The 27,834-nt window shown below is 47.7% G+C and overlaps 1 protein-coding gene across 6 annotated transcripts in view; it reads left to right on the top strand.

Moving 5' to 3' along the window:
• CPQ (carboxypeptidase Q) overlaps window positions 1-27,834 on the top strand; it is a 2,048,903-nt gene that overhangs the window by 233,357 nt on the left and 1,787,712 nt on the right. For 5 of the 6 annotated variants that reach the window (XM_078686990.1, XM_078686996.1, XM_078686991.1 and 2 more), the window contains one exon: window positions 23,031-23,490. In XM_078686990.1, coding sequence (XP_078543116.1) covers window positions 23,058-23,490 — 433 coding nt within the window. In that variant the 5' untranslated portion in view covers window positions 23,031-23,057. Of the gene's footprint in view, window positions 1-22,786; window positions 22,835-23,030; window positions 23,491-27,834 lie in introns of those variants that run through there. The other variant, XM_078686994.1, reaches the window with a different exon arrangement.

Here is a 27,834-nt window from a genome sequence, read left to right as displayed (position 1 = left end):
CAACACAAATAGATCCAGCTGAACATATTATTATGGATTAGCATATAAAAAAGAAAGCATTAGTATTAATACTCAGGTCATATTCTAAAGGCAAATACATGCGTCATAAGATATTTGTTAAGCTCACACTCACCCTTTGGGACAAGTTGCCGCTAAATAACAAATGTTTATTTTTACCCAACTCAATGGTACTCAGAAGGATGAAAGGATAAATGGACTCAGCTGGATATGAATCTGTGGCCATGAGATCAAATACTGTACCCTGGGAATTAGTCCACTGATTCACCAGACTCGTATACAAACAAAAGGTATCAAATACTCACAAATACTGTGTATCAAATACTCACAGAGCCCTCGGGTCCATCGACTCCTACGGAGCTGTGTGTAACCCGGATAGCGCAGAGGGGAGTGCCCCAGAAATCTACTGTCGGCACCCAAGTCCCATCGCAGTATGACCCCCCATAGCGTCTCCATCACGGGACATGGGATAGCCCTGACATCCACCTGGTGCTGCCTAGTATATAAAAAATATCTATTGTTCAGTAGCCTCCCGCCAAAATGTTGCGGGAAGCCGTTGTGTGCGTCCTACGACAGAACCATTGGTAAAAGTGAGCCCTATCTAGGAAGAAGATAACTGGCGCGTAGAGTGTTGTCTCGCGACCGCTTCCTGGAAGCGGCTCTGGGAATGCCGGGAAATAAAGTTCAGCTGGGCTCCGTGTGCGGAAGCCCCGGCTGATCGTGAAGCAGAAAAGGGAAGCCCCCAAGGACTGATGGGATTTGTAGTATTGTCGAATGTGTGTGTATCCCCTGACTGCATGTTGATTAGGCGCTGACCATGTTAAACAAAGATTAATACTCATACTGGGTTTTAGGAATAACCCTCAAACTTGAAAACATTCCTGAGCTCCCCCCTCGTAGAGAGGGGATTGTAGCTGGCATCATGACTAGGCTTCATGATGCGAGGAGGATTCCCCATGATGAAGCATGACACCTTTGGTGTGTGAGGGAAACGGTCCTTAAAAGGGAAACCCCCTCTTCCCCACAAGTCAGTCTGTTCTCTTATTTGACGTTCGCCCAGTTACGTCGGACCCGAGGGCTCTGTGTGTATTTGAGTCTTGTACTGGGGAGGGTGCCCTCGTTAGTCCATTAAAACTCATCATGCCCCACTTTGTGTGTATACGAAACCCTGTGTATCACATAACTCATGCTAAGTGTACATCGGTAGGAACAAGTGGTCTACTTACAGTGTCAAACGAAAAGTGTTCTATGTCTTATTAAGAATTATCTCCAAGGAGAACACTCCAGTTCGATTTCTGCCATTGTGACAGTTATTAAGCTCCGGATCTCCATGCTAAATGTTTATAAAGTACAGCTGAACAAAAGACTTATGGAGCCAACACATCTTGAGTTTAACTAACGCTTGTCAGAATTCTTTCAAGTTAGACAGATCATCCTATAAGTGGCGACTTGTCCATTGGGGCGGTGGGGCGTTGCCCTACAGACACCGCTGCCGCCGCCACAAAATGCCGCCGCCACAAAATACATTATGTGTATTGTCAATAAATATAAATAATAATGCTCGCAAAATGTTTAAAGCGCGTGGCGGCGTCACGTCACACCGGCTTGGCTTGCTTTCCATGTACACAGACATCGCACCACTTCATACCGCGGCCCGCACATGCGCACTGTGCGGCATAAGCACACTGTACACATGGCGGGTTGGTTTGGCCGGGCGCTGCCTTTCGCGACCTAGATCCCCCTCATATGCACACGTTGCACTTAATGAGGAAGATACTGATAACTGGGGGGCGTGGCTCAAACCACAGACCCCAATGTTCAGAAATGGGTGGCAACTTTTTCAGCACACCCCAATCCTGGCGCTGCTGTCTTTAAGAGAGAGCCTCTCTCTGTAATAGAGCAGCGCCAGGATTGGCTGCAGCGCTGCAGCGTCATGGCAGTGCAAAGCGGCGGTTCCGCGGTTGCCAGTCTAATCTGCACTCAGTAGCAGGCATGATTGCGTGGGAGGTCCCGCCCAGTGTCCACTAGCAATGCCCAATCACTGTATGGCTTTATTGTTAAGCCATGCAGTGATTGGGTCATTTCTTCCCTCCTCGGGTACCACCAGTACTGTAACAGTCACTCAGTCTGCAGTGCACCAAGTTCCGACACTGTGATCTCATCGATCTCTCTGGGCCCTGTGGGGAGCGGAGGGCACGTGGCACCTTGAGCCGTCCCGTCCCGAGTCCCGACCACTGTGACTGAGTGAGTTCTGAGTTGTCTCTCGTACTGTACAGTAATAACACAATAATTATCTGGGGCTTGCCTGTCACGGCCAACTTGAGTTTTTAAATGTATTTATTTGCCTTCGATGACTGACTTTGGCAACACAGAGACAATGCCAGTTCAAGAATGGAAGTTCTGAGTTCGATTATTTAAGGTAGGATAATATAAGAGGAAAAAATTACGTAAATTCGTTCTTTGCGCCCAGCGTCCACTAGCAATGCCCAATCACTGTATGGCTTTATTGTTAAGCCATGCAGTGATTGGGTCATTTCTTCCCTCCTCGGTCACCACCAGTACTGTCAGTCACTCAGTCTGCAGTGCACCAAGTTCCGACACTCATCGATCTCTCTGGGCCCTGTGGAGTGCGGAGGGCACGTGGCACCTTGAGCCGTCCCGTCCCGAGTCCCGACCACTGTGACTGAGTGAGTTGTCTCTCGTACTGTACAGCAATAACACAATAATTATCTGGGGCTTGCCTGTCACGGCCAACTTGAGTTTTTAAATGTATTTATTTGCCTTCGGTCGGTGACTGACTTTGGCAATACAGAGACAATGCCAGTTCAAGAATGGAAGTTCGATTATTTAAGGTAGGATAATATAAGGGGAGAAAATTACGTAAATTCGTTCCTTTTTTCCCAGGCTGCTCCAGTGTAAATCGACATTAAAGTGGGTAGGACGAGCAGTGGCTGTTCTACGTGGGTTACAGATGATTAAAAGGAAAATCGATTGATGGCAAATTGATTGAAAGTTTTCGCACTATTAAGAAACTGCATATAGTAAGAAAATGTCAATTTACAGCTGCAGCTTTTCCACTTAAAATGTGTCCCACTTGCTACATAATGCACACCAGCTGCTGCTTAACTTTCAGATTTAAAAAATGTTTCCATCACAAATGAATCAAAAAGGATCGAAAGTTATTAAAAAATATGCACATATGCCACAATACTTCTTATAAGGATTAGCAAAATGGAATGGACAACATTTTATTGTTTATTTTTGTATTTAGGCGTTTAAGGGGACAGGGGAGTGGCCATTTTGCCAAGATACTGTAAACATCCCAAACGGGTGTACTGAGAGACTCGCTTTTGTCTTCCGCTGCAAATTCACACCTTAAAGATGTAATTATAATTAAAACAGGGTAGAAAATGATCCCTCTTTGTTCAGATGCGTTCAAATGCAAATACGCATTAACATAATATAACTAATGTTTTGAAAGAATCTATCATTTCAGGAGGACATTCATACTTAAAAAACACGATGTGTCTCTTTTAAGGTTCAATGTTCAATGTCTTCAATCTTTAAGTGCATCCTAGGGAGGCTTACATAGCAAATTTGAAGGTGGAATTATATTCATCTACAGCATTTATTCTTAAGGGAAAGAGGTGCTTCCGTGGGCCATATAATGTGAGTTAAGAGTAAACCCAAAACTGAAGTTATCTTCTGAAAAATAGCTGTGGTTTTCTGAATAAATGACACAAGAGGTGTGCACACCAACGCTTGTTCTCTGCACAGAGCAGCGTTGTATATAGCTTAGACTGACAATCTATTTCATTCGGATGTGTTAATAAAATATTATTAAGAAAATTACAGCCCTCTGACTGCTGCAAGATAAAACTATTAATTTGTGGTGAAAAGCATTTTTAATAGGATCTGCTAAATGTGTTTTGCTTTCTTTTTGAATAAATCTGTGCATTTTTATAGCACTGGGCTCCTTTAATATCAGTGTGTTAAAATGTCAAAATAGCCAGACAACAATACTATCGAGTTTCTGTGCATTATGGGATAATTGATTAAGTGTAAACACTACAGACATGTGATAGTACAATTCAATTGTGATTTTATATGACACCACTTTATTAATGTAATAACTGCACTTTCACAATTGCTTTATTAACCTTCCTGTTTTCTCAAATTTGCTTGAAAAGGCACCATTTGTCCACTCTTTTTTCAACATTTTCTGGGGGGGGGGAAATCCTCCCGAACCCTCCTTAGGGGATTCGGGTACAGTATGATTATCTTTTTACGCCTCACCACTTTAAAATGTCATCAGCCGACAGTCAACAGACTGTCGGCTGGTGACATTTTAAAGTGGTGAGGCGTAAAATGCCTGGACTGAAGCTTCTGTCTCTGACATCCGCCCTATGCTAAACACCTTAGTTAAACTGAAAACAACTACATGTCCAGTGAGGCTGCAGGATTCTCTGAAGTCTTGCAGATGGTGATAGCCATCTTGAACACATGGATTGTAACCACCTCGTGGACCATTGTGTTCTTGCTCTGTGATTGTTACAGATAGTTGCTGCCGACGGCACTTGCTATGTAGATGTTGGAGTCCTGGTTACCAGTTATACTGAGAAGTTGACAAAGACATCTTGCATTCAGATAGCTGCACCTTGCACCCCACATGTATAAGGATATAAACTGTATCATTCCAGAACTTGTCTGTTAAAACTACAAATGTATATTGTTGTACTTTGCTAGTTTTCACAAGTAATCTATTATCAGGCTATGAACTCATCTTTTTGCACTTTGCTAGTTAAACAAGGAATTATTCATTAGGGCCACAAACTCCCTTGCAATTGTTATTTCTGCAAAAATACATCCATAACGATTGCAGTAGCGGCTGCCAGGGAATGAGGGTGGTGGGGCGGCTGGGGGTGGTGGGGCGGCTGGGGGTGGCGGGGCGGCTGGGGGTGGCGGGCACAAAATAATAATTTTAAAAAATAACACTTACCTTGTCCTCCAGCCGCGTCCGTCCTCCGCTTCTCAGGAACCAGGAAGCACCCAGGCTCCCTATAGCCAATCACAACGCTGCAATGCACCAGTCATGTTCTGTACAAGGAACTAAACACAGTACAAACATCTCACACCTCAGTGTCCGAACCCTCCCTGGAGCTAGTGTCACCATCTTCATTAAAATTAGTGAGTATCAGTCCCCTAGTCATGATCTCATCCTTGGCTTTCTCATCAGTACGGGCGAGGCGCATATGGGCTCCTCTGCTGCTCGCACTCACACAGGACTCACGGAGTTTAAATCAACTTACTCCAGTCACTAGACCTCATAGAATGTGGTATCTGCATGGTTTTGAACACCTTCACTCCCACCTGCAGTAACTAGGAAGGATTTAATGAGCAGCCATTCAGGTGACAGGCAACATTAACAAACCTTCTTGAGGATATTCGTCTGGAACAATGTGCCTCTTGTAGATACATTGATGCTTTCATATTGAGGTTTTGTGATTTAGTTGACTTTATGATGAGTGGTTTGCAGTTGAGGACAGTTAAGTTGCTGGTATGTTCTTCTGCTGGTGGAGAGCTATGTGGTGGGGATAGTTGTAGGAATTCTGTCTTTAGTGCATTTAATGTAAGGGGATTTTGTGCCAGCCATTGTTTCCATGAGTGTGTTGTTGAGTCATCTGAAGTCTTCCAGAGATTATATATTTAGGTACAGCTGTGTGTCATTTGCATGCATGTGGTAAGATATCTTAGCTTGTTTGAGGATTTCTGTCAGTGGTTCCATGTACAGGTTGAAAAGAGTCTGGGATAAGTTGGATCCTTGGGGAACCCTATATTCAGCAGTACCCCTTGTATATTCAGCAGCAACTGTCGTGTGGTCAGCAGCAACCATCATATATTCAGCAGACCCCTAGTATATTCACCAGCAACCCTGGAATATTCAGCAGCACAACAGACCTGAGTTAAAGCCATGGAGCACTCAGAATCTCTAGGGGCACAATGACTTCAATCTCTGGTGCAGCATCAGAATTCCTGGCATTTTTGGAAGCACCATATCACACTGTTCATAAAGAGCCCTAAAGTGAACGGATCTGATAGTCTGACTTTTTTTGGACTGGTGCCTCGTCCATTCCTTTTACTGTGTTTTAACGGAAAGTATCTTTTTAAGTAATGAAGCTATTTTGTGTCTCTTGGCAGGCCTTTCATAAAGAAAACGCATGCCATTAGGAAAATCATGAAAAATTAAATCCGGTACCCTCTTGGCTTCATGTAACTAAGTACCGTCAATTATTTTAAATTTTGTATTACTGAATCTCTTTTTATAACATTTTATTATTATATTAGAGTGTTTCTCTATTGTAAAGATTTTAATTAATCACAAAATAAAGTCTTTCTACTTCACTGATCAGAAACACTGGCACAACTAAGGACACCCATTGCTATATGAGCAGTATCCTGGTACAGTGGGAGGAAGCCCACCTTGAGCTACTGGGCAACCCAGGCATATTCTGTGGAGTTCTGGCACATTGAGCACCTTTAAAATGTTCACACAGCAGGCGTGTTTGATATTATTTATGAAGAACATGATTGAGATGCATCCCATCCAGTCACTAACTGCGGACATACAGTTGGAAAATAATTCATCAATGCCTTGATTAAAATTAGGGAGGGATACTACTGATGATGGTCTTAACGATGAACCCTGGAGGACACTGCATAGTAAAACATAGGATCCGGAGGTGTATTCGTCAAGATGAACTGATTGAACTCTAGAGGGCAGGAAGGATTTAAGTAAGGCAATCGCCTGGCCCATTAACTCCTAAAGCGCTTAATTGGTCGATCACACAAACATGGTCGACCATATCAAACGCAGCAGAGAGGTCAAGTAACACCAGGGCCGCTCTTCCACTACTATCCAAGGTTGCACACATCTCCTCACTAGCAACTATAAGGGCAGTTTCTGTGCCATGTCCACTGTGGAACCTGAATTGAGAGGAATCCAATAGGTTGTTTTGTTCAATGAAATGTGTAAGCTGTTCGTTCTTTGCTTTTTCCACAAGTTTGGCTGGAAAAGGCAGCCTAGCTATGGGACAGTGGTTGTTGGTGTCTAGGGAGATTTTTTTAAGAGTGGGAAAACCAAAGCTTTCTTCCAGTCTTCAGGAAAGATACATGGTGTTAAAAATAGTAGCAAGCTGTTTTGCCACAATATCTGGGACCATCTGAATTTTGGAAGGTGGACATGAATCAAGGGGGGGATCCTTAATTAGTGGTCAGGATCAACTGTCTGAATTTTTGGATAGCTTAGAGAATTGTGTCATAGACCTGGATTCTTGATCTGCATGGGGGTAAAAAGGGGTAGGCACTAGAACATACTGATAAGTTGTCAGAAAACTGTAAAAAATGTCCTGAACCATCCTCTGACAGAAGAGTGCCAGGGCATTGCAAAACGTATTACTTATTACAGTGGAAATGGGAGTAGGAATATTAGTGATAGTGCGAAAGAGCTCCATGGAGGAGTTTTTAGGTCTCGCCTGTCGATGCGCATGCGCATCGAGCTTGCGAGCCTATTGCGGCTTAAACAAGCTTTAACTAAGAAGCAAGGAATCCTGGCGATTCCTTGCAGTGCCCGTGACTTTTAAGCTCAATGCGCATGTGCATTGAGCTTAAAAGCTCGTGCACATCAGTTCCCTCAGCCGCAATCGCCGTCTGTTCCCTCTGCCGCATTCCTCCGACACCTTTTGAAGTGAAGCTTAGCTTCACTTCAAAGGCCCCGGCTTCTTCACACCCACATGCCGCTCTCCCCGCTCCGCCCCCTCCCCTGCCCGCCATGTGCATTTCTCCTACACCCCCTCCCCACAGCAATGCCCTCCGTCTGTTTTACAATTTGAAGAGGTGCCTCCTCACATTTCACTTCACTGCCTTCCAACCTCATGGTTGAAACTTTAGTCACCATCTCCTGTTTGTCGTACCCCAAGCAGCGGTGCACGCACTACAAATCCTTCTGTTATGCCACATCTCGCAGCTTAGATTCATTCCCTCTTTCTTTTAACTCTCCACGTTTCTGCCTGTTTCACTCTCTCTTCCAACTCTCACCCCCCTCTCCATTTACTTACACAAATCTCGCAGATACCCCAAGCAGCGGTGCACGCACTACCAATCCTTCTGTTATGCCACATCTCGCAGCTTAGATTCATTCCCTCTTTCTTTTAACTCTCCACGTTTCTGCCTGTTTCACTCTCTCTTCCAACTCTCACCCCCCTCTCCATTTACTTACACAAATCTCGCAGATACCCCAAGCAGCGGTGCACGCACTACCAATCCTTCCGTTATGCCAGATCTCGCAATCTTCCATCACACACGGAGCTGGTACAGCACAGGCAACGGCAATGCAAGCTTCACTCAAACACGGAGCAGGTACAGCACAGGCAACAGCAGTGCAAGCTTCCCTTACACATGGAACAGGTACAGCACCGACAGCAGCAGTGCAATCTTCCCTCACACATAGATCAGGTACAGCACAGGCGGCAGCAGTGCAAGCTTCCCTCACACACAGAGCAGGTACAGCACAGGCAGCAGCAGTGCAAGCTTCCCTCACACATAGATCAGGTGCAGCACAGGCGGCAGCAGTGCAAGCTTCCCTTACACATGGAACAGGTACAGCACCGACAGCAGCAGTGCAATCTTCCCTCACACATAGATCAGGTACAGCACAGGCGGCAGCAGTGCAAGCTTCCCTCACACACAGAGCAGGTACAGCACAGGCAGCAGCAGTGCAAGCTTCCCTCACACATAGATCAGGTGCAGCACAGGCGGCAGCAGTGCAAGCTTCCCTTACACATGCAACAGGTACAGCACCGACAGCAGCAGTGCAAGCTTCCATCACACACGGAGCAGGTATAGCACAGGCAACGGCAATGCAAGCTTCACTCAAACACGGAGCAGGTACAGCACAGGCAACAGCAGTGCAAGCTTCCCTTACACATGGAACAGGTACAGCACCGACAGCAGCAGTGCAAGCTTCCCTCACACATAGATCAGGTACAGCACAGGCGGCAGCAGTGCAAGCTTCCATCACACACGGAGCAGGTACAGCACAGGCAACGGCAATGCAAGCTTCACTCAAACACGGAGCAGGTACAGCACAGCCAACAGCAGTGCAAGCTTCCCTTACACATGGAACAGGTACAGCACCGACAGCAGCAGTGCAAGCTTCCCTCACACATAGATCAGGTACAGCACAGGTGGCAGCAGTGCAAGCTTCCCTCACACACGGAGCAGGTACAGCACAGCCAACAGCAGTGCAAGCTTCCCTTACACATGGAACAGGTACAGCACCGACAGCAGCAGTGCAAGCTTCCATCACACACGGAGCAGGTATAGCACAGGCAACGGCAATGCAAGCTTCACTCAAACACGGAGCAGGTACAGCACAGGCAACGGCAATGCAAGCTTCACTCAAACACGGAGCAGGTACAGCACAGGCAACAGCAGTGCAAGCTTCCCTTACACATGGAACAGGTACAGCACCGACAGCAGCAGTGCAATCTTCCCTCACACACAGAGCAGGTACAGCACAGGCAGCAGCAGTGCAAGCTTCCCTCACACATAGATCAGGTGCAGCACAGGCGGCAGCAGTGCAAGCTTCCCTTACACATGCAACAGGTACAGCACCGACAGCAGCAGTGCAAGCTTCCATCACACACGGAGCAGGTATAGCACAGGCAACGGCAATGCAAGCTTCACTCAAACACGGAGCAGGTACAGCACAGGCAACAGCAGTGCAAGCTTCCCTTACACATGGAACAGGTACAGCACCGACAGCAGCAGTGCAAGCTTCCCTCACACATAGATCAGGTACAGCACAGGCGGCAGCAGTGCAAGCTTCCATCACACACGGAGCAGGTACAGCACAGGCAACGGCAATGCAAGCTTCACTCAAACACGGAGCAGGTACAGCACAGCCAACAGCAGTGCAAGCTTCCCTTACACATGGAACAGGTACAGCACCGACAGCAGCAGTGCAAGCTTCCCTCACACATAGATCAGGTACAGCACAGGTGGCAGCAGTGCAAGCTTCCCTCACACACGGAGCAGGTACAGCACAGCCAACAGCAGTGCAAGCTTCCCTTACACATGGAACAGGTACAGCACCGACAGCAGCAGTGCAAGCTTCCATCACACACGGAGCAGGTATAGCACAGGCAACGGCAATGCAAGCTTCACTCAAACACGGAGCAGGTACAGCACAGGCAACAGCAGTGCAAGCTTCCCTTACACATGGAACAGGTACAGCACCGACAGCAGCAGTGCAAGCTTCCCTCACACATACATCAGGTACAGCACAGGCGGCAGCAGTGCAAGCTTCCCTCACACACGGAGCAGGTACAGCACAGGCAACGGCAATGCAAGCTTCACTCAAACACGGAGCAGGTACAGCACAGCCAACAGCAGTGCAAGCTTCCCTTACACATGGAACAGGTACAGCACCGACAGCAGCAGTGCAAGCTTCCCTCACACATACATCAGGTACAGCACAGGCGGCAGCAGTGCAAGCTTCCCTCACACACGGAGCAGGTACAGCACAGCCAACAGCAGTGCAAGCTTCCCTTACACATGGAACAGGTACAGCACCGACAGCAGCAGTGCAAGCTTCCCTCACACATAGATCAGGTACAGCACAGGCGGCAGCAGTGCAAGCTTCCCTCACACATAGATCAGGTACAGCACAGGCGGCAGCAGTGCAAGCTTCCCTCACACACAGAGCAGGTACAGCACAGGCAGCAGCAGTGCAAGCTTCCCTCACACATAGATCAGGTACAGCACAGGCGGCAGCAGTGCAAGCTTCCCTTACACATGGAACAGGTACAGCACCGACAGCAGCAGTGCAAGCTTCCATCACACACGGAGCAGGTATAGCACAGGCAACGGCAATGCAAGCTTCACTCAAACACGGAGCAGGTACAGCACAGGCAACAGCAGTGCAAGCTTCCCTTACACATGGAACAGGTACTGCACCGACAGCAGCAGTGCAAGCTTCCCTCACACATAGATCAGGTACAGCACAGGCGGCAGCAGTGCAAGGTTCCATCACACACGGAGCAGGTACAGCACAGCCAACAGCAGTGCAAGCTTCCCTTACACATGGAACAGGTACAGCACCGACAGCAGCAGTGCAAGCTTCCCTCACACATAGATCAGGTACAGCACAGGCGGCAGCAGTGCAAGCTTCCCTCACACATAGATCAGGTACAGCACAGGCGGCAGCAGTGCAAGCTTCCCTCACACACAGAGCAGGTACAGCACAGGCAGCAGCAGTGCAAGCTTCCCTCACACATAGATCAGGTACAGCACAGGCGGCAGCAGTGCAAGCTTCCCTTACACATGGAACAGGTACAGCACCGACAGCAGCAGTGCAAGCTTCCATCACACACGGAGCAGGTATAGCACAGGCAACGGCAATGCAAGCTTCACTCAAACACGGAGCAGGTACAGCACAGGCAACAGCAGTGCAAGCTTCCCTTACACATGGAACAGGTACAGCACCGACAGCAGCAGTGCAAGCTTCCCTCACACATAGATCAGGTACAGCACAGGCGGCAGCAGTGCAAGGTTCCATCACACACGGAGCAGGTACAGCACAGGCAACAGCAGTGCAAGCTTCCCTCACACATAGATCAGGTGCAGCACAGGCGGCAGCAGTGCAAGCTTCCCTTACACATGCAACAGGTACAGCACCGACAGCAGCAGTGCAATCTTCCCTCACACATAGATCAGGTACAGCACAGGCAACGGCAATGCAAGCTTCACTCAAACACGGAGCAGGTACAGCGCAGGCAACAGCAGTGCAAGCTTCCCTTACACATGGAACAGGTACAGCACCGACAGCAGCAGTGCAAGCTTCCCTCACACATAGATCAGGTACAGCACAGGCGGCAGCAGTGCAAGCTTCCATCACACACGGAGCAGGTACAGCACAGGCAACGGCAATGCAAGCTTCACTCAAACACGGAGCAGGTACAGCACAGCCAACAGCAGTGCAAGCTTCCCTTACACATGGAACAGGTACAGCACCGACAGCAGCAGTGCAAGCTTCCCTCACACATAGATCAGGTACAGCACAGGCGGCAGCAGTGCAAGCTTCCATCACACACGGAGCAGGTACAGCACAGGCAACGGCAATGCAAGCTTCACTCAAACACGGAACAGGTACAGCACAGCCAACAGCAGTGCAAGCTTCCCTCACACATAGATCAGGTACAGCACAGGCGGCAGCAGTGCAAGCTTCCCTTACACATGGAACAGGTACACCACCGACAGCAGCAGTGCAAGCTTCCCTCACACACCGTCACACACCCTCAGCTTCACACACCCTCACTCACCCTCACACACACACACACACACACACATACAACAACAAAAAGAAGAATAGAAATAAACTATCCTAATTCACACTCTAACTCCTAGATTTAAATCCTGAGTCCTAATTCACCCTAATAAACTAACAGCCTAATTCACCCTACAAATACACCCTCAAGATACGCAACAGAAAGACATCCTAGAAAATAACAACCTAAGTAAAAATACGCGCAATGATGTTTTTCAAGCTTCAGGTCACCAAACTAACAATTATTAGGACAACAGAACACCAACAAAAGAACGAAGAAATCTCGGTCAGGATGCGAGGACGAGGATGTACAAATCCAAAAGTAAAACAGCCTATTTTTAACTTGGGTAATAAACAAGCACTATTCATCCGGTAAATGGGACGGATTAAACACAATTGTCACGAGTTACACACAAAGCCGTAGGCATATAACAATAGCAGTTCATCACACGGATTTACATCAAATATAGAAAACATATTACGCAAGTTGGATTCAGCGCTAACATCCCTCAGACGCACTCCTCCCACACCCCCGCTACGCCCCCTCCCCTGCCTGCCGTGTCGAGTGGCTTCAGGTATCTTAGCCCCATTCCAGGCCCCTGCTGCTTTCACACCCTCATGCCGCTCTCCCAGCTCACCCCCTCCCCTGCCCGCCGTCTCAGTTATCTTAGCCCCACTCCAGGCCCCTGCTGCTTTCACACCTTCATGCCGCTCTCCCCGCTCACCCCCTCCCCTGCCCGCCGGGTCACATTCATCCCCCCTCCCCTTCTCTGCCTTCCCTCCATTCACCCCAGCGCCACTTCTCCTCCCCCCTAATTACATGCCTTTCACGGCAGCTCTCTCGCACATCAAAGGCTGCCCCCCACTCCTCGCAACAGACTTCGTTGGCCCCGAGGCAACCAGTTCTGACACACACCAACTTACAGCTTGACTTGTACTGACCCTGCACCCCAGCAGACATGCAATCATCAGACATCCACTATCATCAGACATATATATTCACCCACTCTGCTTCAGTCACCCACTTACACAAATCGCGCCGATACCCCGAGCAGCAGTGCCCGCACTAGCGAGCGTTCTGTTATGCCACATCTCTCAGGTTACAGATCCCTTCTCTCTTTCTATTCCTCTACACGTTTCTGCCTCTTTCACTCTCTCTTCCAACTCTCTCCCCCCTCTCCATTTACTTAGACAAATCTTGGTGAGGCACAGGCAGCAACAGTCCAAGCTTCCCTCACACACAGAGCAGGTACAGCACAGGCAGCAACAGTGCAAGCTTCCATCACACACGGAGCAGGTACAGCACAGGCAACAGCAATGCAAGCTTCCCTCAAACACGGAGCAGGTACAGCACAGGCAGCAACAGTGCAAGCTTCCCTCACACACAGAGCAGGTACAGCACAGGCAGCAACAGTGCAACCTTCCCTCACACATAGATCAGGTACAGCACAGGCGGCAGCAGTGCAAGCTTCCCTCACACATACATCAGGTACAGCACAGGCGGCAGCAGTGCAAGCTTCCCTTACACATGGAACAGGTACAGCACCGACAGCAGCAGTGCAAGCTTCCCTCAGACATAGATCAGGTACAGCACAGGCGGCAGCAGTGCAAGCTTCCCTCACACATAGATCAGGTACAGCACAGGCGGCAGCAGTGCAAGCTTCCCTCACACATAGATCAGGTACAGCACAGGCGGCAGCAGTGCAAGCTTCCCTCACACACGGAGCATGTACAGCACAGGCAACAGCAGTGCAAGCTTCCCTTACACATGGAACAGGTACAGCACCGACAGCAGCAGTGCAAGCTTCCCTCACACACAGACCAGGTACAGCACAGGCAGCAGCAGTGCAAGCTTCCCTCACACATAGATCAGGTACAGCACAGGCGGCAGCAGTGCAAGCTTCCCTCACACATACATCAGGTACAGCACAGGCGGCAGCAGTGCAAGCTTCCCTTACACATGGAACAGGTACAGCACCGACAGCAGCAGTGCAAGCTTCCCTCACACATAGATCAGGTACAGCACAGGCGGCAGCAGTGCAAGCTTCCCTCACACATAGATCAGGTACAGCACAGGCGGCAGCAGTGCAAGCTTCCCTCACACATACATCAGGTACAGCACAGGCGGCAGCAGTGCAAGCTTCCCTTACACATGGAACAGGTACAGCACCGACAGCAGCAGTGCAAGCTTCCCTCAGACATAGATCAGGTACAGCACAGGCGGCAGCAGTGCAAGCTTCCCTCAAACATAGATCAGGTACAGCACAGGCGGCAGCAGTGCAAGCTTCCCTCACACATACATCAGGTACAGCACAGGCGGCAGCAGTGCAAGCTTCACTTACACATGGAACAGGTACAGCACCGACAGCAGCAGTGCAAGCTTCCCTCAGACATAGATCAGGTACAGCACAGGCAGCAGCAGTGCAAGCTTCCCTCACACATAGATCAGGTACAGCACAGGCGGCAGCAGTGCAAGCTTCCCTCACACATAGATCAGGTACAGCACAGGCGGCAGCAGTGCAAGCTTCCCTTACACATGGAACAGGTACAGCACCGACAGCAGCAGTGCAAGCTTCCCTCAGACATAGATCAGGTACAGCACAGGCGGCAGCAGTGCAAGCTTCCCTCAAACATAGATCAGGTACAGCACAGGCGGCAGCAGTGCAAGCTTCCCTCACACATACATCAGGTACAGCACAGGCGGCAGCAGTGCAAGCTTCACTTACACATGGAACAGGTACAGCACCGACAGCAGCAGTGCAAGCTTCCCTCAGACATAGATCAGGTACAGCACAGGCAGCAGCAGTGCAAGCTTCCCTCACACATAGATCAGGTACAGCACAGGCGGCAGCAGTGCAAGCTTCCCTCACACATAGATCAGGTACAGCACAGGCGGCAGCAGTGCAAGCTTCCCTCACACACGGAGCAGGTACAGCACAGGCAACAGCAGTGCAAGCTTCCCTTACACATGGAACAGGTACAGCACCGACAGCAGCAGTGCAAGCTTCCCTCACACACCGTCACACACCCTCAGCTTCACACACCCTCACTCACCCTCACACACACACACATACAACAACAAAAGGAATAATAGAAATAAACTATCCTAATCCACACTCTAACTCCAAGATAGAAATCCTGAGTCCTAATTCACCCTAATAAACTAACAGCCTAATTCACCCTACAAATACATACTCAAGATACGCAACAGAAAGACATCCTAGAAAATAACAACCAAAGTAAAAATACGCGCAATGATGTTTATCAAGCTTCAGGTCACCAAACCAACAATTATTAGGACAAAATAACACCAACAAAAGAACGAAGAAATATCAGTCAGGATGCGAGGACTAGGATGTACAAACACAAAAGTAAAACAGCCTATTTTTAACTTGGGTAATAAACAAGCACTATTCATCCCGTAAATCGGACGGATTAAACACAATTGTCATTAGTTACACAAAAAGCCGTAGGCATATAACAATAGCACTTCATCACACGGAATTACATCAAGTATTAAAAACATATTACGCAACTTGGATTCAGCGCAAAAAATAATCAATAAACATTACATATGTCTCTTAGCTTCACAAAAGAAATCGTAATACAATTAATACATTTTAAGTGTACAATATTCATGGCGAAAAGAGTACTTAGAAACTCAATGAACAGCTCTTGTACGTCAAATTACAAACAACTGCTAATAATACATTACATAACACTTTAAGAAAATAAATACATTACATATCGAATAATAAAAACAAGACTTTAATTACACGACATAATAATCATTTCGAAATATTACAAACAAAAAAATACAATGTCAACAGTATTAAAAATACACTCCTATTCATTCGTTAACTTAAATATACTATATGTAGTAAATAAAACACTTAATTGCATATAAATTACATAAATAACTAAAATAATTACAATCGCTAACAAAATATGTCACTATTTATATAAATACACTCGTAATTATTAACTATTTTATGCATACTATCAATACTACTTTACATTATATTAAAAAAACACGTCGAGGGAATCTCTTACCTATCCTACGACGCACCAACAGCACACGTACAGGAACACGCCTTCCGCATCCGGCTATTCTCCATGTTCTGGAGAATTCCACCGATTACGTATGCTAATCGGAACGCGACGTCAAAAACGTCGCGCTCCGATTGGCTAAAAAAAATGTCCATCAAAAATAAAACGTAACGGTAGGGAAAAGAAAAAAATAAACTAGAACGCTAACCTGGTAAATGTAGGTAGCGTTAAGGTGGCGATTTCCGTCAGACATTTTAATAACAAAAATTTTTTTCAACATCAACCCCTCACCCTCTATAACTCTCTATCACCCTCAACACATCACCATCACTCACCCTCACTCACCCTCAATCACCCTCACTCACCCTCACCCTCACTTACCCTCACTCACCCTCACCCTCACTCACCCTCAATCACCCTCACCCTCACTCACCCTCACTCACCCTCACTCACCCTCACTCACCCTCATTCACACTCATTCACCCTCACTCACCCTCAAGCCCTCACCCTCACTCACCCTCACTCACTCTCACTCACCCTCACTCACCCTCAACACCTCACCCTCAATCACCCTCACTCACACTGAACCCCTCACCCTCACCCTCACTCAGCCTCAAACCCTTACCCTCTCACCCTCACCCTCACTCAGCCTCAACCCCCCACTCACCCTCAAATCCTCATTCTCAATCACTCTCAACACTTCACCCTCACTCACCCTCAACCCCTCACCCTCACTCACCCTCACTCACCCTCACTCACCCTCACTCACCCTCACCCACCCTCACTCACCCTCACCCACACTCACCCTCACCCTCACTCACCCTCAACGCCTCACCCTCACTCACTCTCAACCCCTCACCCTCACTCACCCTCAACCGTTCACCCTCAACCCCTCACTCACCCTCACTCTCACTCACCCTCACTTACCCTCACCCCCTCTGCCTCACCATCACTCACCCTCACTTACCCTCAACCTCTCAGCCTCACCCTCACTCACCCTCAACCCCTCACCCTCACTCACCCTCACCCACACTCACACTCAACCCCTCACACTCACTAACCCTCACCCTCAACTCCTCACCCTCACTCACCCTCAACACCTCACCCTCACTCACCCTCACCCTCCCTCAACACCTCACACTCAATCACCCTCACCCTCACTCACACACAACTCCTCACCCTCACCCTCACTCACCCTCTCACCCTCAACCCCTCACCCACCCTCAACCCCTCTCCCTCACTCACCCTCCCTCACACTCACTCACCCTCACTCACCCTCAATCACCCTCACTCACCCTCACCCTCACTTACCCTCACTCACCCTCACCCTCACTCACCCTCAATCACCCTCACCCTCACTCACCCTCAATGACCCTCACTCACCCTCACTCACCCTCACTCACCCTCATTCACACTCACTCACCCTCACTCACCCTCACCCTCACTCACCCTCAAGCCCTCACCCTCACACACCCTCACTCACTCTCACTCACCCTCACTCACCCTCAACACCTCACCCTCAATCACCCTCACCCTCACTCACACTCAACCCCTCACCCTCACCCTCACTCAGCCTCAAACCCTTACCCTCAATCACCCTCACCCTCACTCAGCCTCAACCCCTCACTCACCCTCAAATCCTCATCCTCAATCAATATCAACCATTCACCCTCACTCACCCTCAACCCCTCACCCTCACTCACCCTCACTCACCCTCACTCACCCTCACTCACCCTCACTCACCCTCACTCACCCTCACTCACCCTCACCCACCCTCACTCACCATCACTCACCCTCACCCTCACCCTCACTCACCCTCAACGCCTCACCCTCACTCACTCTCAACCCCTCACCCTCACTCACCCTCAACACTTCACCCTCACTCACCCTCAACCGTTCACCCTCAACCCCTCACTCACCCTCACTCTCACTCACCCTCACTTACCCTCACCCCCTCTGCCTCACCATCACTCACCCTCACTTACCCTCAACCTCTCAGCCTCACCCTCACCCTCACTCACCCTCAACCCCTCACCCACCCTCACGCACACTCACACTCAACCCCTCACACTCACTAACCCTCACCCTCAACTCCTCACCCTCACTCACCCTCAACACCTCACCCTCACCCTCACTCACCCTCACCCTCCCTCAACACCTCACACTCAATCACCCTCACCCTCACTCACACTCAACTCCTCACCCTTACCCTCACTCACCCTCTCACCCTCAACCCCTCACCCACCCTCAACCCCTCTCCCTCACTCACCCTCCCTCACACTCACTCACCCTCACTCACCCCCACTCAACACCTCACCCTCACTCACCCTAAACCCCTCACCCTCACCCCCTTACCCTCAATCACCCTCACCCCCTTACCCTCAATCAACCTCACCCTCACCAATAACTACAACTTTTCTAATGCTATACTTATTGCATTCCAACCCCACTCATCCACGCAACGCCACTCACACACGCAACGCCACTCACACACGCAACGCCACTCACACACGCAACGCCACTCACACACGCAACGCCACTCACACACGCTACGCCACTCACACACGCTACGCCACTCACACACGCTACGCCACTCACACACGCAACGCCACTCACACACGCAACGCCACTCACACACGCCACTCATCCACGCAACGCCACTCATCCACGCAACGCCACTCATCCATGCAACGCCACTCATCCACGCAACGCCACTCATCCACGCAACGCCACTCTTCCATTTGCAAAAAGAAAAAAGTCTAACTATTCTATTGCGAGACCTATTGCATTTCCAATGCTTGTTTGCCTTTTCAAATTTTAAGCTATAGCATTTGATTTGGTGGATATAAAAAGGGCTTTATATTTGGCAATGCATTGTTTGTAATTGTCTTTTTGAGTTAGACTGTAATCCTTCCTCCATATTCTCTCCTGGTTCCGACAGTATTGTTTGAAGGTTTTAAGTTCAGAGTTATACTAGGGAGTGGAGGGGCTAGTTCTCTTTAGAATTTTACTTTTTATTGGTGCAAGGTTGCCGGCAGCTGCCTGAATCCAAAATTTGTCGTCCCTATCATCAGCATCTGGATCTACTGAAGTTACTGGCTCGGTGGTTAGGAGAGCATCCCTGAGTTCTGGGACCTGGATTTTCTGCCACAGATGGAAGGATTTAGTATTATTAGTCTTGGGAGGCCTAACATTAAAGAAAGGCCTTCAGGAATTTTATATTTGAATTGTTAGTGAATAGCCAATCTAGCGTGTGACCAGCCGTATGAATTGAAGTGTTAATGATTTGGGGAAAACCAAACCTGAACATGGGGTCTATCAAATCCTCAGTGTCATGATCAGTCAACTTTTCTAAATGGTAGTTGAAATCACTGAGAATGGCAAAATAATTTTTTTAAAGAGTATAATTCTAAGAGGGTGCTAATGTGTTGTGGAAACATAGTTCTAGTGCCCGGTGGGCGATAGAATAAAAGGCTGTTTGAAAGACTGGTTTTTAGAGAGTTCAACATTAAAAAGTAAAGCTTCTCAATCAATCATACCTGGAGATGTCCTGTACAATTACCAGGCAATCGGCTAAGATCGAGGGTTTGATGATTCCCACACAGTCAGCTCAGTGGCAGCACAACCACCACAGCAACTCAGTGCTTGGCACATTGGGTACCGGGGTGAACAAAGCAGTACACAACAGCAAAGGCCATATCACAAGGTCAAAATAAACTGTGTTGCAAGTCTGAAGAAACACTGACCAGCAAAGGCTCTCCCCTCATATTTGTTGCTGATCATCCAGTTGGGTTCCTCCCTGTATCCACTCGGTGCCAACAGCAAGTCACCACACAGCAAATAAGTTTAATTGTATTTATTGAGAACACAATTAAGATACATCCATACAGGAGAGGGAACATCCATTAACTGACTGAAAGTGGAACCTTTGTCAAAGACAAATACACACATGGAATGTCGGGGATAGAAAGATTCCACTGAGTTGGGTGCATGAAGGAACATAACCACAACTGGAATTCTGAGGCAGGTAGAGCTCAAGGTCCAAGACAATGGTGGAGGAAAGTAATTCATCTTTCATGCATGTCATGTTTGAAACCATTTAACAGGACTTATTCGGACTGGGAAAGATCGACCCTTCAAGAGTTTTACTAAGACATATCTGCTCTTGTCTTACCATCTGATTAGCTCACTTCACAATACCACTAGACATTCATCGATGCTGTAAAGGTCGGTCCAGGTGAGCTGAGAGACCTGGTTATACTTGACCCTGTTGCTGGATATGAAAACGAGGTTGAGCGTGTGTCCTGCATTTGGGTAGGGTCGGTAACAAGTTGCTGGAGACCGATATAGCCAGGGGCGTAGCTGGGGGGTAGTCTGCCCAGTGCGGCACTGTGTTTGGGGGCAGTGGGAGTCGTGTCTGTCGTCTATTACCATCCCCCCCAGCCTAGAGAACAAGTGGTCTGTCGGACTCCACCCCCCACCCCGGAACAAGACGTCTGTCGGCCGCCACCCCGCTCTTACCTGCACCCGGGTGGCAGTGCGTCTAGCTACACCACTGAATGTTGCTCATGCTTTCCAGGAGATCGGTTGAGTTGGGGGTCACTGGGGATGTCAAGGTGGAAGTTAAGATCTCCTAGGAGGATGTAGTGCTTGGGGTTGATGGGAATGGGGGTGATGAGGTTAAGGATAGTGTTGCAGAAGCTAGGGCATGGTCCTGGTGGTTTGTAGGCAAGGGTGCCTCTGATGGTGCTATTTCTGTCTGTGTCGAGTTGGAAATTTAGATTCTCCATTATCAGCGCTGGTTCGACTGAGGAGGGCGTACAACGGATGGTGTCTTTGTAGTTGATGGCAATTTCCCCTCTGTGTTTGTTTGTTTGGTTCCGGTGTGTAATTTTGTAGCTTTTGAGGGTGGCGATGGTGATGTCTGGTGTGGGGTCACAGTCAACCAACGTCATGAATATTAATGAGGTAGGTTGCAATTTGCGACTCATTAGCAATCACGGCCATTACAGGGATGGTGGCCTGCTGGGGTCAGCAGACCACTATTTCTTTGATTGCTTTTTAATAAAGCAATTTTTTTTAAAGCAGCCCATTTTCCTTTAAAAAAAACCAGGAAGTGTTTAAAAAGAAAATTGAACTTTGAACTTGTATTTTTTAAGATATCTGGGAGACCTCCATTGGACCACTGCCTCCTCTTAAAAACATATTTGTTTCAACATTCACAGAGAGGAAGGGATCTTGCAGGGACTCTTTCCCATTTGCGGGTGATTACCACCACCCATGAGGTGTTGACAAAAAAATTGATGTTTTGCAACCATAATACTGTTGCAAAACATTCATACATACCAACAGTAGTGGCTGCTACCGGGCAGTAGTAGTGGGGCGGGCAAGGAGTTTTCAAAAAAAGAAAAGAGGCTAAGAAAAAAAAGCCCTTACCTTCCTGGTGGCCGCTTCCCCCCTGTCCTCGTCCTCTTTGGTCTGGGTTTTAATTGGCCTGAGCGCCGTGGTTCGGTATTCAGAGAGAGGCTGGGCATGTTTTCCGCTGGGCTGTACAACAGAGTCCAGTGGAGGACATGCCAAGGGCGTATGATGGTTTGGCCGGCCCAAGAGGTCCGGCAAAACCGTCATGTGCACTTAGGAGAGTGCCACCACTCCTTCCCCTGCTCTGCGGGAAGCACAGCCCCACCCACACCAGCTTTGCATAGCCACTAATGAAAAATAAAATGATAATAGCATTGTTGTTATAATTTTATTTTCCTTGTAAGGCATGCTCCTCCGCCTTAGCGGAGGAGCTGCCACTGCGTACCAATGCTATTCCGTATTACGAAGGGAGCCCTAAACACACCCCTTCCAAATACTGAATCGCTAAACACAAATTGTGATTCAGTAATGTTACTGAATCACAATTTGTGCTCTGAGCATTTGTAACAGCATTTTTTGTTCGGAAATGACCAGAATCTGCCAATTGGGCTGTTTTCGACTGCAAACATGCTTTTGTACATATGGCCATCAATTTTTGACAAATTCCACACCAGGAATTGAGCCCACTTCTGTAAAGGTCAGTGCCAATGCAGAGACACAGATATGCTGCCGAGGTTTTAGGAGCAGGTTAACGTATACCTTTGCCATACCTTTGTGTTTTGACAAGACAGATAAGTAAAATGTATTTTGCTGCTACTTGAAGTGCTGACTTTGAATTTTACCGAGAACACTTGACTTCAGTGAACCATTAACAGTAGTTTCTATCGTCCTTGAAAGTTCAGTCAAGTGGGAAGGTACGAGCTCTTCTAATAGCACAGTGAGGAGAAATTTGAGTTGAAATGTACATACATTGAAATTAACAAACATGGAAAAGAATGAGAACTGCTTTTGATACCCAAGGTAAGTGGGTATTAACAAATATTTCTGACGTTGAGGAACGAATGATTCAGACACGTATTTTATATTTTCGTTCCAAATATTACCAATGCCTCTTTCATAAGTACTGTTAATGCAGTTCTGATGTGTAGATGATCATGTGCTTAGTGTCCACTGCACTGTTACTTTGCCCCTAACTCTACGTCATTTCCGTCCACAGAGCATACCACAGGACTCGTCGAGGACAATGAAGCACCTTTACTATGTTGCTGTCATCACCCTTTGTTTTTTGCCTTTATGCATGGGAGGAAACACTTCTGGAGATAAAACTCGTCGAAGGACTTTCAAACATGTGAAAAAAGAAATAGCTGCGTATTCTGACATTGCCCAGGATATTATTAATCTAGCTGTGCACGGCAAAGCCCAGAACAGGTCATACGACCGACTCGCACTTTTTGTCGACGCCATCGGTAACAGGATCAGTGGGTCTCGAAATCTCGAAATGGCTATCAGATACATGCACAAAGAACTGCAGAAAGATGGCCTGGAGAACGTTGCCCTCGAGCCAGTGAAGGTGCCGCACTGGGTGAGAGGGCAGGAGAGCGCCATGATGCTGGAGCCTAGGAATCAGAGCATTGCTGTTCTGGGCCTAGGGAGCAGCGTTGGCACACCTGCAGAAGGTACTATCGAATGCATAAACAAAGTGTGGTTTTGCTACTCCATGGTTTATACGAGAAAAAAAAATACAATGGTAGTACCAGTGCAAAACTATGTGGCACACACCACAAAATAAATTATATTCAGGTCCACTGTAATTATGAGACAGGTGAGCAGCAAATGAATGAGGCAGGGTGGACTAAATTATGTGGCAGGGAAAGGCAAATTATGCGGCATAACGTATCACATTTTTTGTATTACTTCATTATTTTGTAATTTTTATACATGGTGTCTGGGCAAGGATGTCACATCAGTACCAGCTTAACTACTAAATGTAGAAATAAGCAGCTGAAAGGTGATCAGTTGGCCTTTGCAAAGGGCTTTGGACTGTGCACGAACACCTCAGAAATGTTTTTAGTTACTTGATCCATTTGAGCTAGAAACTATTTTTTGTTTATATCTGCAGATTATGCAGCAGATGTGGCAAATGAGGCAAATGCTTAATTATGCATAATTTCCAGTGGTCATGATTATATTTCAGTGATTGAATCATAGGCTTTACTTTACAGAAACTACAAGGGCACAAACCCGAGCCCAAACAGGCTCAATGCTGCAAACTATGCCTCCTCCTCCCCATGGGCTTATGCCCTCGGTTCCCCAGTTTTTAATGTGTGCCCACCGCTGCATGTGTTGTCTATTTTTGAGTCCGTTTCCCTCTCCTAAACATTTAGAGGCGTGTACATGCAGAAGGAACTACATCGTAAAAAGAGAATTATTTATAGTGAACTTACACCAGCATATAGTGATATTTTGACTGATTATAGAGACATCTATGTTTGAAATATATATTCTTTAGATACTGTAACTTTTTTGTAGACGCCTGTATGTTCATGTAAACCTCCTAAAGTCTGAAGACAATACATAACCCTTTGTTAAGTCATAGAGTAATATGTCTGCCTAGGAGACATGATGAAACTTTCGAAAGGGGCTGCTGTTTTATTGTAGGTTTAGAAAGAGCCATGCTAGGTTAGACTTGGAACCAGGCTCAACCATCAGACTTTATTTAGCGATTGTGATCCAACTAACCCATAAACTTCTTTCAAAATAAAGGGTTCATTTGCCATCACTACATAAAGCAGATGATTATGAGTTTAATTTTTGTAGGTTACCGAGTAAAGGTTATGTGGATTTGATATATTTCTTAAAGTACAGGTGAACTTCCTTTAGTGGTTAAACTAGTCACTTAATGTATTGTTCAAGCTGAGGAATTGTGATATGAAAACATTTGTCTAGTTTCAGTCATCTATGTCTACCTGAGGGCAAATAGCTTAATTGATAATATCGGACCTCGTAAGCTTTGTTGTTTAAAGAAAAGAATGTTACAGAATACTACAAGAGCGTGACTACCCTATTGACTTCACAAATGTGTGCATGCAATTGTTTTCTTTCAATCAATGGACAGAATTGATCAATCTGTAGAAAACTGCATTTTCGATACACTTTATTATGGAGGATATCCATTTTTTTCACAGTTCTAAAAACAAGCACTCTAATAGGCGATATCAATGCATTTTTGTATCTGCAATAAATGAGTTGCATAGCAATATCACATACATCACTGACAGATACCTCTGTCCCCTCTCCTCACCTCTGCACACACCGTTAATTTTAGGTATTGTTTTCGTGTTTTTCCCAACACCCCTCAACATCTAAAACTGCTATTTGACCAGACGAAAAAGCAAGAATTATCTTCTCAATGCATAATTCATCTGCATGGATAGTTCTGTGCAAATAATGTTTACAATGTTTTGAAAACACTTTTGTTGAAGATATCTCAATAAGCACACAGAGATATACGTTGTACCAGTTGCAAGTCTGCCCTTATTGCATTTTCTCCAGGGTACACGAGGGCGTCTTGCCAGTTTTCCTCACTCAATTCTCTCTCTTGTTTTCATTTTGCTTTAATTTGTCATGGTTGTGCTACTAGTAAGAATTTTGTATGTCATGGAGACTGCCTTTATTGGTACCTTTTCTATAAGCAATCGACTTTCGATGGGTGTGAAATGTGTCACATCACTACATTATGTAATATTTGCTTACTGCTTGATGTATCAGAAGGTACTTAAAGAATTTCTCATTTGACAGTTGATGTTCGTGCTGCATTTAGGCAAAGGTTAGCATATTATTTTTGTCTCGCACATCACCCAACCTCTAGGTAGCAATCGGGTCCGATTTCCAAATCCCTGATGGCCATTGTCTTCTGGAATGTGTCTACTCACCTACAGTGTGATGTTCCTGATAAATGTAGCTTTCCAGCCCGTCTCAATATGCACTGTTTTTCATGCTTTTATTACCACTTTTGCTGGGGTGGATATTCGACCTTTTTGCTGACACCCTAAAAGTAATATGTAATATTCCCCCCCTTACCTTCTTGTGTCTTTCCAGCCCTGGTTGGAAGATGGCTGAAGGCCTCTCTGTGCCCAGTCCGCCTTTGATCCACCTACTGTGGACAGGCCTTCAGTATTGTGCTACGTGGTCAGTTCCCCTCGCTCATGAGTGCCACAATCTCTGAACCACTTCAGGCAGGCTTTTAGCACCATGTTCTGCTGTACACCTGACCTCTCTACCCTGCTCCTTGAGAATCATCCACCCATTATTTTAAACAGAGTTTTATAGAGTTGTCGCGGGGCAAGGAGGAGGACGTAGACAGCAGGTGGGATATAAGTGCTTTATTTGATTTGATTAAGTCTCGGTCTGTTAATTTCACAAACTAACTGGGGAATGAACACAAAAACAATGTCTCTTTCTTGAGAGCAGGTGTAGGGACCTTCCTTCTCCCAACCGTGGCTTCCGGTGAGGGGTTCGGCTGGCGTTAGGGATCACAGCTGACTGCGTGTCCTTCGGCGATCCAGCATCCGATGCTGAATCGGGGAGAAGGGGAAAACAAAAGAATAGGGGGCCTTTAGTTTACAGGCTCAAGGTTAGGTGATGATTAGAGGAGGAGCCGAGACGGACTGATGTGGACCGTCTCGGCTCCCGGTCCGCGCTGCTCCGGCCTGGAGCCCAGCGTCTTAAGGAAGCCCCCCGCGATGTTCACGCTCCCTAATTAAAGCGGAAGGTGTGGGGCACCTGCAGGGCTGCTCCGATCGCTGCTGGTGCCACTGGAGCGGCGTAGATTGCTCCTGATCCCTGCCTCGGACCCAGCATGGCGGCCGCCCGTTACCAGCCCGGGCTCAACAGTGACGCGGAGCGGAGCCTAAGGTGTCCTGCCGGGGGCGATTCTGACAGGCGCTGGACACCCGAGCGGTACGTAGGGCTCTAGCCGTGTCCCCCGCTGCCACCCGCCGAGACTCTGCTGTATGCCAGGCACACCAGAAAGGGCCGGTGATTGACGGCGGCGCCCCCTGCTGACGACGGCGCCGCCTCGAGACCATCTTCACTCACCAGCTCCGAGAGCCATACCTCCGCTCTCCGCGACAGACGGGCCTGGGCCCGAGGGCAGAGATGTGCCCCCCCCTTGCTGACCGCGCTGCTTCGCGCCAACAGTGCCTGACTCCAAGATGGCGCCCTTGGGGACACCCTTCCTACGACCGGCAGCCACAGGTTCCAGGGACACCAACGCATGCCAGGGCCGATGAACCCACACACAACTCACCGACCGCATCAATAGCGTCAACACGGCCCTCACCCCACACGCTCAATGCCACCACCCACATTGTGTTTAACTGGGCTCTGGTGAGAGGCCCCTCCTCCCCTTCAAACATTGTTTCAAGCTTTGCTGCCTCCCATCTCTCCCTGGGCGCCTGTGGTCTTTCTCCCCTGACCCTCTGGTCTCCGGATTGATCTCCTTTGCCCCAGCTCCTCATGAACGATGAGGCTGCGACTTTGCTGCGGTCTGCCCTTCTCCCCATGGACCTGCTGGCTATGTCAGCCCTCTTCCTGGACTTTCGGACTTGGACCTCTGTGCTCCCCTCCATTTTCTCTGTATGATTCGCCTCTTCTTCTACCTTTCTCCTCCGCCATTTTAGCGATCTCTGACCTCCCCCTCTGTCCTTTCGACTTTCCTATTGTCTCTCCTATTGCCTCTGACTCACTCCTCACTGTCTTATTCACCACTATCTGCTTCCCTCTCTCCTTTTTCTCACGTGCCTGCCCTTCTCTGTGACTCTTAGAGTATATCCAGTCCTATCCCTTCCTTATGTATATAGAGATAACTCTAATCACTAGTATATGCAGTAGACCTTTCTACTCTCTACCATTCCTATGTGACTCTTAGAGTATATCCATGTGTATCCTTACCCTATGTATATAGAGATAACTCTAATCACTGGTATATGCTGTAGACCGTTGTGCTCTCCACCATTCCT

The sequence above is a fragment of the Lissotriton helveticus genome, chromosome 4_1, assembly GCF_964261635.1.
Source record: "Lissotriton helveticus chromosome 4_1, aLisHel1.1, whole genome shotgun sequence".
Classification (NCBI taxonomy): Eukaryota; Metazoa; Chordata; class Amphibia; order Caudata; family Salamandridae; genus Lissotriton; species Lissotriton helveticus.
This window is presented reverse-complemented; position numbering and strand designations above follow the sequence as displayed.